At 31.5% G+C, this 18,186-nt stretch overlaps 2 protein-coding genes across 8 annotated transcripts; both read left to right on the top strand.

Annotated features, from left to right (window-relative positions):
• Positions 1-6,381: 6,381 nt before the first annotated feature.
• LOC112794273 (polygalacturonase-like) lies at positions 6,382-8,261 on the top strand. Its single transcript, XM_025836365.3, has 4 exons — positions 6,382-6,823; positions 7,091-7,380; positions 7,480-7,708; positions 7,782-8,261. The coding sequence occupies exons 1-4, from the start codon at positions 6,437-6,439 to the stop codon at positions 7,998-8,000; spliced, it is 1,125 nt and encodes a 374-aa protein (XP_025692150.2). The 5' UTR covers positions 6,382-6,436; the 3' UTR covers positions 8,001-8,261.
• Positions 8,262-10,079: 1,818 nt separating this feature from the next.
• On the top strand, positions 10,080-16,545 carry LOC112796651 (protein ROOT HAIR DEFECTIVE 3 homolog 2). 7 transcript variants are annotated; one of them, XM_025839210.3, is made up of 22 exons: positions 10,080-10,463; positions 10,548-10,614; positions 10,707-10,809; positions 10,964-11,034; positions 11,255-11,318; positions 11,397-11,462; positions 11,749-11,796; positions 11,905-11,967; positions 12,053-12,109; positions 12,322-12,480; positions 12,714-12,782; positions 12,861-12,952; positions 13,235-13,313; positions 13,683-13,848; positions 14,236-14,360; positions 14,452-14,714; positions 14,892-14,988; positions 15,099-15,260; positions 15,342-15,446; positions 15,560-15,654; positions 15,739-15,835; positions 16,171-16,545. In XM_025839210.3, exons 1-22 carry the CDS (start codon positions 10,310-10,312, stop codon positions 16,285-16,287), a joined length of 2,319 nt encoding a protein of 772 aa, XP_025694995.1. In that variant the 5' UTR covers positions 10,080-10,309; the 3' UTR covers positions 16,288-16,545. The 7 variants fall into 7 exon arrangements, with proteins under 7 accessions (XP_025694995.1, XP_025694994.1, XP_072091599.1 ...); XM_025839209.3 differs by having other exon boundaries at positions 10,149-10,463; positions 16,117-16,545; XM_072235499.1 differs by having other exon boundaries at positions 10,153-10,463; positions 10,903-11,034.
• The last annotated feature ends 1,641 nt before the right edge of the window (positions 16,546-18,186 follow it).

Genomic DNA, 18,186 nt, shown 5'->3' with positions numbered 1-18,186 from the left:
GTCAAATTGCATTCTCATAATCCAGTAATATCCAACACATAGCTTAATTTGTTCAGAACGATCCATCATCACTTCCTAAGAAACAATAACAAGTAAATACATAAATGAAGAACTCTAATAACTTGAGAGAATAGGAAAAATACTCAATTAAACTAAAAATAGAAAAAATTCACATTACATAAGCATATACTCACATAATCAAAGTCAAAGCATACTAATAGAGTTCAAAACTAATTAAATAGAAAAGGCATGATTGAAATCTAATTAAATACATATCAATAAAATTATCAGCTGAAAAATAATTAAGGGTTTTAATATGAAATTTCTAAAAAATAATACTTTAAGATAGGTGATTGATAACTTTCTAAAACAAAATTGATTCTGACTGCTATCACAATGAAACAAGATCCAAATTTGTAAATTAACATATCAATTTCTACAAACAATTATCATCCAACTTATTTAATTTCTACAAACACATAATACAAACAATTTGATCAACAATTTAGTAAGCAGTTTAATAAGCAATTTTATAAACACAATACAAATAAATTGCCCTCTAGCATTCCTCAAAGACAATAATTAAAAAGCTGACCTATTAATAATTTGATAAGCAATTTCATTAACATATTAATCAGCAATTTCAACAATATTTTTATCACTAGTTTTATCAACAATCAGGTACAATAACAAGAGCAAATTGATAGCAGAATTTCATTTATCACAACAGCAAAATCTCCTTCTACAACTCTTTTTTTTATGACCTAAGCAATTTTCTTAAACAATTGGGTCCACTCTTTTCTTTGTTCAGGCCGTGGCCAGGGTACACCCAGGAATTCCATTGCCTTACAATTCGATAGTTCACATACCCATACACTAGAATAGCACTCAATCAACAATAACACATATTATCAATAATCAACCATCTCTGTCATTTTATCTGGCCCGTTTCTATTATATATAATAATTATAACTAATATTAACTTGGCAAACAAAAAATTCCCTTAACATTCCATTATTTACTATTATTCAATTAGCACCAACAGCAGCACAACAAACGGTAGGTGTGGCTCCCTCCACCTAATGATGATAATGATTTCTTTAGTAAAAGACAAGGTAGGTAATACATATGAGTCATCAAGACTATAAATCTCGTGCATTATCCTACTATATAATTTTTTCCATCCAAACAATAATAATAGAGAAAAATACCAGAGGCAACAATGCAAAGCACAGCTAGGAGGAGGCTAATACGGCTGCGGGATGAAGAGGCAAAGGGGGTAGAGCAGCAAAACAAGCTCACCACTACCGGAGCACAGCCCGCAATAAGCAGAGAGGAGAGTCGGTGGGAAACGGAGATGATGTGCGACGGTGGTACAGCTTCGATGGTGGATTGAGCAATTGCAGAAGAAGAAACACTTGTTAGGGTTTGTAATTAAAAAGGGAGATACTTGGAATTTTAGAAAATGAATAAGGATAAAATAGTCTAAAAAAAAGAATGCAGATCCGTGTCCTTCACCCAAAATCCGTGTCTCGCCATTTTCCTGAGACATGAAATACATGTATGTTGTGTATGTTTGTGTGTAAGCGTGTCCTTATTTTTGTGTCTCACAAACCAAACAATAGACACGTCCCACCGTGTCTATGTCTTGGCAAGACATGGACATCAAACAAACGGGGTGTTAATGATTGATTTCTCATTCGCCATGTCATGTTAACGCGGCCATGTTCTCTCTTTTCTACTCCAAATTTACAATATAATGTTGCTTTTCTATGCAAAAATAATAACTTGAGAACCATAAATCAAAGTATCAATAAAATTATGAAAAAAATTATTCATAGCTGGTTTCTAAGAAATAATAATAGAAATGTAATTTTTATGTATGTTAAAGATAATTTTGTTATATATACATTTAATTACGTACTGTTCGTGTAATTTAATTAATAATAAATAAGTTTTAAAAAAATATTATTTATATACCAAATATTATATAGTTATTATCATCATTGTTTAAGTAAGTGTTAATGATTCGAATTCTTTTTTGTATATGCTGTAACTTATTGACCAACAGCAAATTCTTAAATGGAGTTTAATACTGTGACGTATTAGTCTTTGACCTAAAGAAATAGAAAATGCTGTGGAAAACAAAAAGAAAAAACAAAAAAACCAAAAAAATTATTGGTAATCGATATGCTGTTACAAAAAGAAAGTTTTTTTGACAATGATATATGGGGCAAGTTTTGTACTTATAATTGTGATCATGCATATCGGTGAAGATTACTAGCTATTGTATTACAATTATACATGAATTATCCATATACTTTCATTTACAATAAAAATCATATCAATATCATGAGTCATGACAGATGCATAGTAATCATAAGTGAGATATGGCCCATTATTTTCTTCTCAAATATTATAACTGGTGCTTGAATTCCGCTTGGGTTTTGCCATTCAATTCCTCGTTCAAAAGTACAAAATAATCTTCCATGGTTAATATCAAAATGTATCGTCAAAATACTTTTAGTTTTTTTTTTTTGTATGAATTAAATTTTGATATTCTTGTTTATACATAACAGAATGATGTTGTTTTGTTTATGCTTGCTGAAATTTTGAGTTTTAATTTGTATTTATTGGGTTTTAGATTAACCTAATGGCAATGTCGAAGGGGTGAGCTGAAACTTTTTTTGGACATTATCGTTTTTGTGAACGATCTAAAGTAAAACCAATAATCTTATTTTCTATTTTAATTTCTCTTTTTACTTTTTCGTTTCTCAAATAAAAATACAAAAGGAAAACTACAAACTAATTAAGTGTCCTTTCTACTTTGGTGTCTTTAATTTAAAAATATACAACTCTAAACTAATAAATCTTGCATTGTTATTGAAAGTTATTTTCTTCAATAATAGATGAAGTGAATGAATCCCAGCTATCTAGGCTTTATGCATGCTTCAATTGATCGTCATTACATAATTCAATGATATTGTCCAAAATTTCAAATCTGTTGACATAAGTTATTGTGCATAAAGGCAGCTACAATAATATAGGAGAATGTTGAGAACTTGAGATGTACGTAATTTATATACAGTAAACATAGAAGTGCACCACATAGAATACTAAAAATTTTGAAAAATTGGGTCGTATAATAACCCTCATTAGCTAAAAAATATAATAATAATTGAACAGGAGATGGTGGCTTAATTCATTGGTGGATAAACTTTGAACTCAAGACTTTAAATTTAAGCATACTTACACTTTTGCATTGTTTGAAACTCTGACATGCATGTCATGTGTCACGTTAATGCCAGTAGTAACGAAAACTTGGATATTGAATTTCTCTCGTTTGATGCAAGCTGAACAGGACATTCATAAATTGAGTCATTAATAATAATAATAATAATAATAATAATAATAATAATAATAATAATAATAAGTAGTAGTAGTAATTTAAGTAGAGAAAATAGTCAGGGTATAATTAATTATATAATATTTTTTAAGAAAATTAATTGAGAAAAAAGAGGTATTCAAATTAATACCAGAATGTGTCAGTATGTTTGATGTTAGAGTATAATTCGTTATAAAATAATCTAATGATGATTATTGATTATTATTTATTATTGAAATATAAGAAAGAATCATAATAATAGAGATTAAAAAGGTAGAAAAAAATATTAGAATTATTGACAAATTTAATATAAATAATTATTAAATGTTAATTTGTATATGATTGATTACATAATATCTCTTTAAAAAAATGTAGAGAAAGAAAGTATATGCAAATTAACACCATACTGTAGTACGTCAGTATTAGAGGTGGCAAGCGGGAAAGTCTGTCCTGTCCCCCCTAATGAGGCGGTCTTAGAATTCCACTCATTCCGTCTAATTGTGAGCTGGTGGGCCTTTTATTTACTTTTACCTACTAAATAATATATATAATTTAATTTCACAACCATATTAATAAATTTATAATTTTTAAAGATATAAAAAATATATTTTTTATATTCACAAATATTAAAATCTTTATAATTATAAATATCTAATGAACATAATTATAAACCAAGTTTTCATCCAAAATATAATTATAAATATTGTCTCCAAAACAAAATAAATATAATCCAAAACATAATTATAAATATTGTCTCCAAAGTAACATAAACATAATCCAAAACTAAAAACCCCTTGCCAAACAAAACTAACACTGACGGAAAAGTTCGCCCCACTCGCCAAAGTTCGCGGTTTAAATAGTACAGGTTAGACGAACTTTTTTGGCAGTCTAAAATTTTGAGTCCGATCTGTCTTTTTTAATTAGTTACGCGAGTCAAATCCGTTTGTCACTCCTAATCAATATATTTGGCTCTAAAATATAACCCGTTCTAAAATAATATAATAATAGTGATGATATAATATTGATGATCGATAAGTCTCACCATAATTAATCATTAAATATTATCAAATTTAATTATTTAATATATAATATTTTTCAAAATTAGCATATTTTAATATACAGACGTGCATTAAAACAAGCCACTAGCATACTTGACTCTTAAATTTATGTTTATGAATGATAAAATAAAATATTGTATATAATATTCACACAAAATGAGTAGGAAAGACTAAATAATAGGGTTAGAATTTTTTAATTGTTAAAATTATTGAAAAACCCCTATGTTAGAAATAAAGTAATGTTATTTAAGAAATTTAAAATATTCAAAAAATTATCGAGAATGGGGTGGGGATCTCCGCTCGGGTCCCCACACCTGTCTTAGGAGAATTTTGCTCCCCATTCTCATTCCTACGAAAAAATTTTCTCACCATCAAAACCCCATTTAGGACGATCTCCGCAGAATTTTCGCCTCCTGAAAATTTTTGACACCCCTAAATATAATATTGATTATTGACAAATCTCATTATAATTAATCATTAAATATTATCAAATTTAATTATTTAATACATAATATTTTTTTAAAATTAGCATCAATATATAGACTGACATTAAAAAAAACCACGTCAGCGTATTTGACTCTAAAACTTATGTTTTCAAATGGTAAAACAAAATATTATATATAACATTTACAAAAGTATAAGAAACAATCCTGATAATTTTTAAAAGAATATAAAATAAAATATTAGAATTATTAATTTACGAAAATATAAAAAATAATCATAATAATTATTAAAAGATATTAAATAAAATACTAAAATTATTAACAAATTTTAATATAATTAATCATTAAATATTGATTTGTATATGATTGATTACATCATACTTTTTTAAAGAAAAATTGAAAAAAAAAACTATCTAAACTGATATGAGAAAATGGTACATCAACATACTTGATGTCAAAATGTAGTTTATTGTAAAATTTGAATTATTAAATTATTGATTATTAATAATTGACTCTTTAGAATATAACAAAAAAAATAATTACTAAAAAATATAAAATAAAATACTATAATTATTGATAAATTTTAATATAAATAATTATTAAATATTAATTTATATATAATTAATTATATAATATTTTTTAAATAATTATATATATATATATATATATATATATATATATATATATATATATATATATATAATGACATTAGAATGCAGCATGCTAATATATTTGATATCTGAATGTACTCCATTCTAAAATAATACAATGATGAGATAATTATTAAAGATTTATTCTCCTTTGCTTTATTAGTACTATTATTTATTTTATGTCAAGTTAAGTTATTTTTACACTATCATATATTGAGTATATACCAAAACAAAGAAAAATACTATTCATCCTTTAAAATATTATCTTTTATTTTTTTTAAATTTAATCATTTAATTATAATAATTTTTTAATTAAAAAAACATATTTGTTGATATTTAGTTTAACTTTTATATTCTTTAATTTGTTCTCATTTTTAAACCTTTTATACTATTAAATTTTTATTAGTTATTTTATTTTGAAACATTAAAAATATTTTTAGAAAAAAAAAACCCTAAACCAATTAATAAAAAAAGATTTAATTGGAGTAAAATCTGTATTTTGAAATATTTAAGGAATATTTGAGATGTGTTAAAATTTAAAAAAATTTAAATTGAATTTATAAATTTTAATTTTACTCCAACTGTTTTTCAAAATTTGTATTTTAAATTACTGTTTAAAGGATAAATTTAAAGGATAACTCTGCAAAACAAAAAGCACAAAGCATATGAGAAAATGAAAGAGAACTAACCCACAGTCTGCATAGGCGCACAGTAGAATGAACCCAAATACTTAGCTATAAATACTATCGCAAACCGTTCCATTTCCCCACTATCTTACATCTTCTTTCAAATCTCCCTCTCAAACAACAAACTCCTTTTCCAACAAAATGAACCCAGCATCAAAATCTACTCCCATTATTATTATTCCTCTTCTTGTTACTGTGATCTTATTTTATTGTATGCGAAATGCTGCCGCAGCCACATTCAATGTGCTCAACTTTGGAGCCAAGGCGGACGGCCGCACGGACTCTGCCAAGGCTTTTACCGGTGCTTGGGTTCACGCATGCGCCTCGGCCCAGCCTGCTTCCATAATGGTGCCACCAGGCAGATTCTTGGTTGGCAGCATCACCTTCAGCGGCCAATGTGCCAACAAGGCAATCTCATTTGAGATCCAGGGCACCTTGGTAGCTCCCTCTGATTACAATATTTTAGGAAAAAAGGGCAACTGGATAGTGTTCGAGCACGTTGACGGCGTCTCCATTCGCGGTGGCTTGCTTGATGGCCAAGGCACTGCCCTCTGGAATTGCAAGAACTCCGGCAAGGGTAGCTGCCCATCCGGAGCCACGGTACGTTGATTAATTAAGTAATTTCATGAAGAAAAAAAAAAAGAATTTGGTTCTGAAGTGGAACGGTTTTCTTTTTCTGCAACTGCTCATTGTAGTTGCTAGAAGTTGAAGTGGTGAACTAAATATTAATTATTACTAAGTGGAAGAGTTGGTAGGAATAATGTTAAATAAGATTTTCATTTGGTGTATATATTGAATTTGTTGTTGCAATTTCAATGCTGTTCCATTATATTTGTTTGGAAATTTGATTTGGTGTGTTACATACAGACACTGCTGTTCAGCAACTCCAACAACATTTTCATTAGTGGATTGAGCTCATTGAACAGCCAATTGTTCAACATAGTCATCAATGAATGCCAGAACGTTATGGTACAAGGCGTCTCTGTCACCGCCGCAGGAAACAGCCCTAACACCGACGGCATCCACGTCCAAGGCTCCTCCCACGTCACTATCCTCAGCTCCAAGATCCGCACCGGCGACGACTGCATCTCCATCGGCCCTGGCACCACAAACTTGTGGATTGAAAACATAGCATGTGGTCCTGGCCATGGAATTAGGTAATAATAGCTAGAACAATAGTAATAGTAAGAAACTACGAATAATAATGTATATATGATTCCATGAATTAATGTTGATGGAATTGAATTTAATTACAGCATTGGGAGCTTGGGAAAGGAACTGAAGGAGGCTGGTGTACAAAATGTGACGGTTAAAACGGTTACATTCACCGGGACTCAAAACGGAGTACGAATAAAGAGTTGGGGTAGACCCAGCACAGGATTTGTGAGAGACGTCATTTTCCAAGACGCAATCATGGTCAACGCTCAAAATCCCATTCTCATTGACCAGAATTACTGCCCGGACAACGAGGGCTGCCCCGGTCAGGTTAGTTCCAGAATCCAGACTCTTTTTTGGGCCTACGCTATGATAAAAGTCTGATTTTGTTTTTCTTTTATAGGCCTCTGGAGTGAAGATCAGTGATGTCACATACAAAAATATTCATGGAACATCAGCGACAGAGGTAGCTGTGAATTTTGATTGTAGTCCAAAGAACCCATGCAGTGGCATAAAGTTGGAAGATGTGAAGCTCACCTACAAGAACCAAGTTGCTCAAGCTTCTTGCGTCCATGCCGCTGGAACCACGTTGGGTTCAGTTCAACCAGAGAATTGTTTATAAATTAAAGTAAAATGTGCCAGGAAGAATGCACTAAGAACTTTACGGAGGAAAACAGAAAATTCTTATTAAGATTCTTATTATTATCGATTTAATTGTCCTCATAGTCATAAACTCAAAGGATTAGAGTGGCATATAATTAAGTTTAAAGTTTATCACTACTATAATACATTTTTTTTATTTACTGGGTATACCCATCATCTTCTAGTACAAAAACCCGGTTCATTGTATGGGCCCGTGGCGTTTGTATGAAGCCCATTGGGATAAACGGAGCCTGGTCATACAAATTGATATGGGCCGTAGAAAGGAGATATGCATCATATGCTTAATTGTAGCATGATTATATTTCTTCCCAAGTATATTTGCATAATTTTATCAATGAAAAAGCAGAGTATACAGTATACATATTATTATTATATGGAATTTCTTCTTATTTTCATGTTTAAATTTGTTTCTACTCAAATTAAGTAGAGACACTGCTGGGAAGCGGTACAGAAAGATAGAAATGCAATCACCGCAATATACAATTAAAATACATGGCAAGCGTATTAATACTTTCTGACCTAGTCTCACACGAATTATATTTGATTAACAATTGGATTCTATACTCACAAAAAAACGAAAAACTCAATTATAATTGTGGATAATTAGATAGTTTAATAAATTTACCGAGAGGGTAAATTTTAAAAAGACTTTTGGCGCATTTTCCTTTTAAGTAATATACTGTATTTAATAAAAAGTCTAGTAATTGCATAAAAGTTGCTTTAATTTATATTAATATTAATTAATTATATTAATATGAAATATTTGAATTTAGCTTATATACTTTGTTTATATTTTGTATAATATATTTTTTGACTTTAATTTAGTTACATATTTCCGTATTAACTCAATATATAATGCACACAGCATCCACCACAGTTTAAGTGTTAACCATTTTTTATTTTTTCTATGTATTTTCGGATTCATGTCGTTTCGGTTTATAAACTCTCCTAGAGAGACAATGAAAAATTTGAATAATATGTATAATGGATTAATTTATTGACCTACCATAGATTAAAAAATATATATATCTTTCCTAAACTCTAATAACAAAAAACTGTTATTCTCACTTTTAAATTTTAATCATTTTCTATTTACTACCAAATCTCCCAAAATATATGATAAAATAACTATCAAATTTTAAATTTTAAATCTCTTAATTTTAAATTTCAAATTTTAACAATGTGACACCCTGCAGTTTCACTGTCGCATCCATGCCTTCTTCACCCATACTTTTCTCTCATGTGTTCATTAATAGATCTTCAGTTCAATAAATTGACAAATAGTTATTGTAATTCTTACGAACATGATTAGTTTAAACATATATAATTAATAAATATTAGATGTTCATTTTATTAAGTAGTCAGATGATTATTTTAATTATTAAAAATTATGAAAAAGATTAAGTTTTTCTGGAATCCAGAGAAGATTTAAAGTTATAGAATTTATAAATAATATAGCTACTCAAATAGATTTTTCGAATTTTGTTCTGTAAAAACTGTTGTACAAAGAAAGTGAAATGTTTTATTACTAATCCTAATTATTATTGGTCTCCATTAATATGGTTATGAGAAGTGATTCACTTATGATACTGCCAGCCTTTTCTATTCCTTGTTTATGGCAGATGAAAATGGAGTGACGGTGAAACACACCAGTTGCAGGAGGGGACTGCACGGCCGGCGCGTTGAGATACTTCTAGTGAGTAATGCAAAATGTGCGACGGTGTTGCTCGTACGTTGGTGGGTCGCATAGCGGCACGGTTCGATACTCTGGCAGCAGCGACTAATGTTGCTGTCAGAACTTTTACCGGTGAGAAGGGAAAAGATTGAAGAAGAAGAAATTCACATGAAATCGTTTTTACCGTATACATAACTGCAATTCTTATTTGTTTTGAATTTTAAAAATTGTTAATAATTAATCAATTTAATTATTATTTGATGTTAATTTTAATTTTATTTCTATTTTCTCATTTTAAATTTTGATTTTAATTACTTTAAAATTTTTTATCTATAGGACATAGGATAGAATTGAATGTTTCCTAAAATGGAAGTAAAAACAAAAAAGAAAAAAGAGAGTAGTCAATACTCAATAGCGAAAGCTTGAAGATGTAGACGTGGCAGTTAAAGAGAAAAAGAAAGCACGTCAAGCTTAAGACAGAGAGGGGGAAGGAAAGAATGAAGAATTTTTATTTGCTTCCATTCCTTCTTCTTCTTCTTCTTCTTCTTCTCAAGTTGGAATTTGATTTTGATTACTGTTTGGTATAGCGCACTATGAAGGAAGAAGATGATTGTTGGTGCACTCAACTCATCGATGAGAAAGGTAACTTCAACGTTGATGGCCTCCATAGCTTCATCACCAGCACTAACTTCTCTCACTGTGCCCTTTCTTATGCTGTCGTTTCTGTCATGGGTCCTCAAAGTAGCGGTAATCTACTTTCTCTTCTTTCATTCACACATTTTCTCAACTTTCATCATTCATTCATTAATTCGTTGTTCGACTCATGAGCAGGAAAGAGCACCTTACTCAATCATCTTTTCCACACAAATTTCAGAGAGATGGATGCATTTAAGGGAAGGTTAGTTGTTTATCTCTCAAAGCTATTGAATAGAGACATGAGTACAAATAACGTTTCTTAATTGAATTTGAATATCGCGTGTATTGTTGTAGATTTCAAACGACCAAGGGGATTTGGATAGCCAAATGTGTTGGGATTGAACCATTCACAATTGCTATGGATTTAGAGGGTACTGATGGAAGAGAGAGGGGTGAGGTAATCTATTCTATCTTAACAGAATCTTCCTATTAATCACCACAGTATATCATTGAGATTTTGAATAATTGTTTTTACATGTTTGTATTGGAGCTCATCATGCATGCCACAACTCCATCACTCCTGTTTCTGTGGTTTTAAACCTAACATACAGGATGATACCGCTTTTGAGAAACAGAGTGCTCTTTTTGCTTTGGCAATATCTGACGTCGTTTTGATAAACATGTAAGTTTGATCATGAAATGTACATACAGCAATCTTTGCAAATCCTGTTTTCCTCATTTCCTTTTGAGTTAAAACTTAAAAGTAGTAGTAGTTGGATTCAAGAGTATGTGAAAAAAAAAAAACTTTACTTCATGGAATAATATGGGAAATTTGGAGGCTAGACAAACTTGAATTCATTTTGAATTATTGTTCAATGTTGAAGACTCCTTTTTATTCACAGGTGGTGTCATGATATAGGCCGGGAACATGCTGCGAACATACCACTTTTGAAAACAGTTTTTCAGGTAACTTTGCAGCCATGAAGAAGTCTCCTCTAGCTGATATTTAGTTTTATACAATTTAGTCTTTTCTTTTATCTGTAGGCCATGATGCGTTTATTCAGCCCGCGCAAGACGACATTACTTTTTGTCATTCGTGATAAAACAAAGGTATATAATACTATTTTCCTTTCTCGATGCTACATATATGAAACCATTCACGAGCCTTAACCTAACAGTTATTTGTCCTTGACAAGGGATCAAGCCTTTATGATCAATTAGTCTTAGGATCATTAATTGCTTCCCATTCTTCTAAATAAAGTTGAATTTTTCACAAGGTAGAGTAGTGGTCTCTTGCATGAACGGTTTATTAGATATATAGTCCTTGATGCATGAGAATGTACCCGTAGTTCTTTGTTTTATTTGATGTTGATAATTTTTCTGGCAATCTGTGCAGACCCCATTTGAGCATCTGGAGCCTATTCTAAGAGATGATATCCAAAAGGTGATAATTTTATTTCTTCCAAGTTTCTGAGATTTTTCTTTCCTATGGTTCTTCTTTTTCTTCAGCGGCATTTTAATTTATCTTGTGACATCAATATCAATTCCACAGATTTGGGATGCAGTACCAAAACCACAAGCTCATAAAAATACTCCTCTTAGTGAATTCTTTAATGTAAGAAGACTCTCTTTTCCCCAGCTCTTGTGTCACTTTAACTGTTGAAATTTGTCATATGTATGATAAATCATTTGAAATGAAGGTGGAGGTTACTGCTTTGTCAAGCTATGAGGACAAGGAGGATAAATTTATAACAGAGGTACCTTTTTTATGGGACAGTTCATGGGTTCTAGTAGCTTGTAAAGGCATACTGCATTTACCTTGTGCTGGAATGGTTTCTTATTGATACTTTTTTCAAAACATTGTCAAGGGTTCTTCTTGACATTGTTCGGCCTATAACTGTCAATGCAAATATTGAAATTCCGAAATCTATTTGGACTTCTTCCACGAGTTCTTTCCTTTGTCGTACAGGTTGCTCAATTGCGGAAGCGTTTCTTTCATTCTATATCACCTGGAGGTCTTGCTGGCGATCGGCGTGGTGCTGTGCCAGCTTCTGGATTTTCTATTAGTGCACAGAATATATGGAAAGTCATACGAGAGAATAAGGATCTTGATCTTCCAGCTCATAAGGTTTTTTATGATCCTATTTGGAAAAACTATTATAAAATGGGCTTTTTGCAAATTTGAGAGGTATCCCTTGCTAGATTATTTAACAGATAACGACTACAGCACATTTATTGATCTAAAGGTGGATACCTCTTTATTTTCTCGCATTCAAGACAAGGTTACTTCCTTATGAATCTAATTTTTGGGGTGTCATGTCATTGTGCATTGGTTTTAAATATTACCATTTTATTTAAAAGGTGATGGTTGCCACCGTGCGTTGTGAAGAGATAGCTGATGAAAAGTTTAGCCGCTTCTGCTCTGATAAGGTGCTCATCCGTTTCCCCTCTACTGTAAGTTGCATAAGAAGTTCTTGAAAACTAATATCATGCAATGAATTGGCTTAGGTTTGGTTGGCATTGGAGAAAGCTGTTCAACAAGGTCCAGTACGTGGTTTTGGGGAAAAGCTGAGCTCAATTATTGATGCCTATCTATCACAGTAAGATTCAGTTCTGTTGAAATTTAGTATTTAGTCGATAAAATTATGTTGAATAACTACTTGACTTGCTGTTTTATGTTGTACCTTAGTCAAAAAATATATCTGCTGTAAAAGCAAGAAAAAATATATTGGTGAATTAGAAGTTGGTAATGTGTCCAACTTGTCATTAGATCCTCTATTTTGTCAGTGAAGAAGTTTCCATATCATTGTTTTGGATTACTTTACGTCTTCTAAAACTTTTATATTTCTTTCTAGATATTGCTGATAACATGTTCTCAACAGATATGATGCAGAGGCAATGTTCTTTGATGAAGGTGTGCGAAATGCAAAACGGCAGCATTTGCAGTCCAAGGCACTTGATGTGAGGCTTCTTGTTCATAGAGTCCTATTCTGAGTTAATTATTTAATTCAGTTTTGATCTAATAAGATGACTTTTGCAGCAGCCCGGTGCTGATTACAATTCCATAATTTATATGTTCCAATAAACATATTTTATGCATTGCTTACAGTATTACAAGCTTAAACATTTCAATTAATATGAACTCTTACAGATTGGTCATAGTGAAACCATCTCTCCTAAAATCTTGAATAGTTAATTTCAAAATGCTTTGATGTTAGTGATCTGATATTGGATTTATTTAACTTATCCTTGTGGGAAATATACTTCTGTTTTTGAGCTTCCATGAGTGGTATGGTAAGATTTATATTGTTTTTATTGTCGTCTTTTCAGTTTGTGTTCCCTGCTTATACAACAATGTTGGGCCATCTACGTTCTAAAGCTCTAGATAGTTTCAAGATTAACTTGGAACAATCACTAAACAGTGGAAAAGGTTTTGCTGCAGCTGTTCGCATGTGGACTCGATCATCTATGCTTGAATTTGACAAAGCATCTGCTGGTAACATAATTCTTATGCATAGTACTGTATTCACCAAAAATTTTGAATAGTATTTAAAATTTTAACTTTTATATTTAGTTTATTGATTTATAATTTTAAAATCAATCCTTTAAATTTGAAACACAATCTCTTGGTAACTTCTGCAATTCTTTAATTTCATATTTGCTCTAACAGATTGAGTTTTAGTTTTTCTACGTCTTTGGATCCATCTTATTAGTCCTAACTGCTGAATATGCTTTCTGTTTCTTTTCTCTAGTGTTTATGAATATTTCTTATATGATTCTACTTTATATTAGCTCTCTATTTTTCTACTTTTTTATACTATCACTAAAATGCACGCTCCTAACGATTGGATTTTAATATTAATAATTGCTTTTTTATCCCCAGATGCTGCTGTAAGACAGGCTAGCTGGGATGCTTCCAGAGTGCGAGACAAACTTCGTCGCGATATTGATTCACATGCTATGTCTGTGCGCAATGCAAAATTATCAGCAATAATGAATAATTTTGAGGTCATATTGCTGCCATAATGGAGATTTAACTGGTTAAGCTCTTTGGATGCATGTCTCTATCAACACTAAAATACAAGTATCTTGTTCGCAGGAACAACTGGCCAAGGCCTTGGTTAATCCTGTGGAGTGCATATTTGAAACTGGGGAAAAGGATACCTGGCCTTCAATTCGAAAACTTCTTAAACGTGAGACTGAAGCTGTTGTATCTGAATTTCTGTCTTCCGTTTCTGGTTTTGAGCTTGATGAAGAAACAACCGAAAGAATGCAACAAAGCTTAAGGGACTATGCAAGAAAACTGGTGGAGAACAAAGCAAGAGATGAAGCTGGGAAGATTCTTATTCTTATGAAAGATAGGTAAAGATTGTTTTATATAAAGCTCATCCATGTTGTTCATTTGGTATGCTTGGTGAGTGCTGTTGGGTTTGTATTTATATATCATGTCTCTTGCACAATTTTCTTCTCTTAGATGAATTAATGCATTCATATTTTGGATTAATTTGTTGGTTTGTTGGTTCTTGGTGTATCTTTTAGGTTCTCTACTGTCTTCAATCATGACAATAATTCAATCCCTAGAGTTTGGAGTGGGAAGGAAGATATTAAAGTTATTACACAGGAAGCTCGCACAGTGGTAATTTGTGCAAACTCCAATAATTGTTTCATTGTGCTTAAATTTGAAATTATATTGGAAATTACTCGTCACTTGGCCCATATAAAATGCATTTTATTACCATCTGTCAGTCCCTTAACCTTCTATCGGATATGGCTGCCATACGCTTGGATGAGAGGCCAGATCAAATTGACAGTATACTCCGTTCAGCTCTCATGGATGGAACTGTTTCTGTTGCATCTTCAAGCAGAGGAGTTTCTACTGATCCACTGGCCTCAAGCACATGGGAGGAGGTAGTACATAATAATATTTCTTTCTTCCCTGATAATGTTATAACCATCAGTATTATATTTACGAAACTACGACAAATGTAGGTTCCTCCAAAAGATACACTTCTCACTCCAGTGCAATGCAAGTCTCTGTGGAGGCAGTTCCAGAAAGAGACAGAGTATACAGTTGCTCAAGCTATTTCGGCTCAGGTAAGTTAGTAAGGTTTTGACTGTTGTAATTTTATGATTATGTTTATGTTCATGTTCCTTTCTTTAACATTGATGCTATTTCATTTCCTTCCTGATTTCGGTTGTGGGTTCAGGAGGCGTACAAGCGAAGCAACAATCGGTTACCCCCTGCTTGGGCTATACTGGCAATGGTTGTTCTTGGTTTTAATGAATTTATGCTGCTTCTAAAGTAAATATTACTTCCTATAACCTGAAATCTATCTTTTAAGTTAACTACTTTTGTTAATAGTTGCTAACATTTTACTTGAAACAGAAATCCGCTTTACTTGCTGGTTACGTTTGTTGTCTTTGTACTTGGGAAGGCCATTTGGGTGAACATGAATATAGCGGGAGAGTTTCGAAATGGCACTGTGAGTAGTAGTGAAACTTCTGTTTGTTATGGTTGTTTTTCTGTCTACTTTATTGAGTTCCTGGAATCTTATTATAACAATGCTATGTGCACAAATACACACACTAGCTAAACTTATAAGATTGCTTGTCATGCCATCTTTTCATACATAGCAGCACATCACATAGAGAAAATTTATTAAGAATAAGAACAAGTATAGCTGACTTGTTGAAATTCATGTTTGCCATTATTGAGTTTAATTTGTTCGAAGCATATTCCAACTGTGGCAATGATATCAACTAGGGAAAGCGACATCAACTAGGAAAAGTGACCAGCATTTATTTTGCCAAATTGCAGCTAGCTGGGATACTATCGATTTCATCGAGGTTTCTTCCCGCCGTTATGAACCTTATGAAACGTCTCACTGAAGATGCTCAAGGATTTACATCGCCTGAAGGAATGAGAAATTCTTGAGTGCTTTTGGAGAATCATACATAAGTTATTACTTATTAGTCTAGTCATGACAAAATCTCTAAGGTTTGTTAGATCATAGATATGGTCTTATTAGTGTAAAAGAACTCTCCCTATACAAACTTGACTCGGGCAAAACACCACACAAAGTTCCAAAATATGAGTTCTCTATGTGGTAGATTTTGTATTACTGTATATATACAGTAGTTTGTGCTATAGTCTGCATATGTAGAATGAAATAAACAGTTATTTGAGTTCTAATGAGTAACTAACTTTAGGCAACGATCTCTTACGGTTGGGAAAAATGGAAACTAATTTTCTCTCGGTCAATAATTAGTTAATATATATTGGTTGATATTGGATAAAAAAAAGTTAGTTTCTTAACAAAACCAGTTTTTTTAGTATGATTGAGTTAAACATTTTTATTGACGACAGCGGCGGAGCTAGATGAAATATTAAAGGGGGGCAAAAGTATTTACACAATAAAATAAGACTAAAATAAAATTTTAAGGGAGACTAAACTGAAATTTACTATATAGATAAAAAATTAAAATTAGGGAGTCATTGCCCCCTTTCCTAATACATGACTCCACCCCTGATTGACGAGTATTAATCATGTATCTAAACGTAAATAAAAATCAGTCATCGGTATAAAGTATACAAAATAGAAAATGGGTTAAACAAAATTTGGACTGTATATAATAGGAATAATTAATGGAAGGTAGAAAAAGGAGAGTTGTCTTTTGTGTATCAAGAAATGAACACTCAGAACCTACAGGAGAGGAGGATGAATGCATGGGTTATTGTTGTCTCAGGAGATTATGGTAAGCCATGACTGCACTAAATGTTTGTTCCTTAGGAGTGCATATATCAAGAAACACGATTATCGTGTTGGCCATGCTTGATTGTTCTGTCATATATGAACAGGCATGCTATAGAGAGTGAGAGTCAAGGGGACCCTCAAAAAGTCACCAACCAACTTATGTTAAATAATTTGATGTATTTTCTGTACACACTACATTGAAAAAGTAACTAACTTTCATGTTTACTGTTTGAATGGTTATCTAAATCAACATATACTATTTGATGTAATTTTATAAATTTTCTTTACGTATTAAACTCTAAATATTTACCCATTTGATCATTCTCTTCTATTATTCTTCTTCTAATATTTTATTGGTCGATTGACACCTAAAACTACTTAGACTTATCAATACAAAGAAATTATTCTCTTACTAACCATTTAAACAACTAAAAATCAACCTTACAACCAATAACTACTATAACAAAAACATGGGAAAAATTCATATAGAAAAGATAACATTGAGGATAATTTGAATTATTTTTCCATATCTTTGATGCTATTTAATTATTTAAATAGCGATTCCCTCTTTTTTTTTAATGTGTGTTTTTATAATGGGAATCTTTCGATCTTGCAATCTAATGCACTTTGCTTCAACAAGTTAAAAATATAGCGACAAGGAACAAGAGGGGCCTCTTTGCTAGTAGAATGGCTAGCGAGGAATTCTTTTTTAAGAAAAGGGACCATTAATATAAATTTCTACAAAGTCAAATTTGATTATCATCATGGCATTATCAACATGCCCCTCATGCCTTGCAACCGTTGTAAAGAAAGCATACATTGTTAAAGTACTCACTTTAACTAACAAAAACTATATTTCTCATCCTAAATGAATTTAATAATATAAAATCATTACAAAGTGTGATAAACACTAAACTTAAATTAAGCATAAAATAACTTGCTCGCCATCTCTCAGATCTTGTCTTTCTTTTCATTCACTCACAACAATGAAATAACTTAATTCTTTTTTTTATATATAATTTAATTTTTTTTCACACAAAAAGAAATTTTGAGATAGTAAATAGTAGTTAAATCAAAAG

This window comes from Arachis hypogaea, chromosome 4, assembly GCF_003086295.3.
Source record: "Arachis hypogaea cultivar Tifrunner chromosome 4, arahy.Tifrunner.gnm2.J5K5, whole genome shotgun sequence".
Lineage (NCBI taxonomy): Eukaryota > Viridiplantae > Streptophyta > Magnoliopsida > Fabales > Fabaceae > Arachis > Arachis hypogaea.
Note: the sequence above shows the minus strand (reverse complement) of the source record. Positions and strands in the feature narration are given on the sequence as shown.

What these genes read in the sequence shown, in the direction of transcription:
- LOC112794273 (XM_025836365.3), top strand. Translation starts at nt 6,437, where the DNA reads ATGCGAAATGCTGCCGCAGCCACATTCAATGTGCTCAACTTTGGAGCC. An exon ending in GGTCCTGGCCATGGAATTAG is followed by an intron (nt 7,381 to 7,479) that starts GTAATAATAGCT and finishes ATTTAATTACAG; the next exon opens with CATTGGGAGCTTGGGAAAGG. An exon ending in ACGAGGGCTGCCCCGGTCAG is followed by an intron (nt 7,709 to 7,781) that starts GTTAGTTCCAGA and finishes TTTCTTTTATAG; the next exon opens with GCCTCTGGAGTGAAGATCAG.
- LOC112796651 (XM_025839209.3), top strand. Translation starts at nt 10,310, where the DNA reads ATGAAGGAAGAAGATGATTGTTGGTGCACTCAACTCATCGATGAGAAA. An exon ending in GAATTTATGCTGCTTCTAAA is followed by an intron (nt 15,655 to 15,738) that starts GTAAATATTACT and finishes TACTTGAAACAG; the next exon opens with AAATCCGCTTTACTTGCTGG. An exon ending in GAGAGTTTCGAAATGGCACT is followed by an intron (nt 15,836 to 16,116) that starts GTGAGTAGTAGT and finishes GATATCAACTAG; the next exon opens with GGAAAGCGACATCAACTAGG.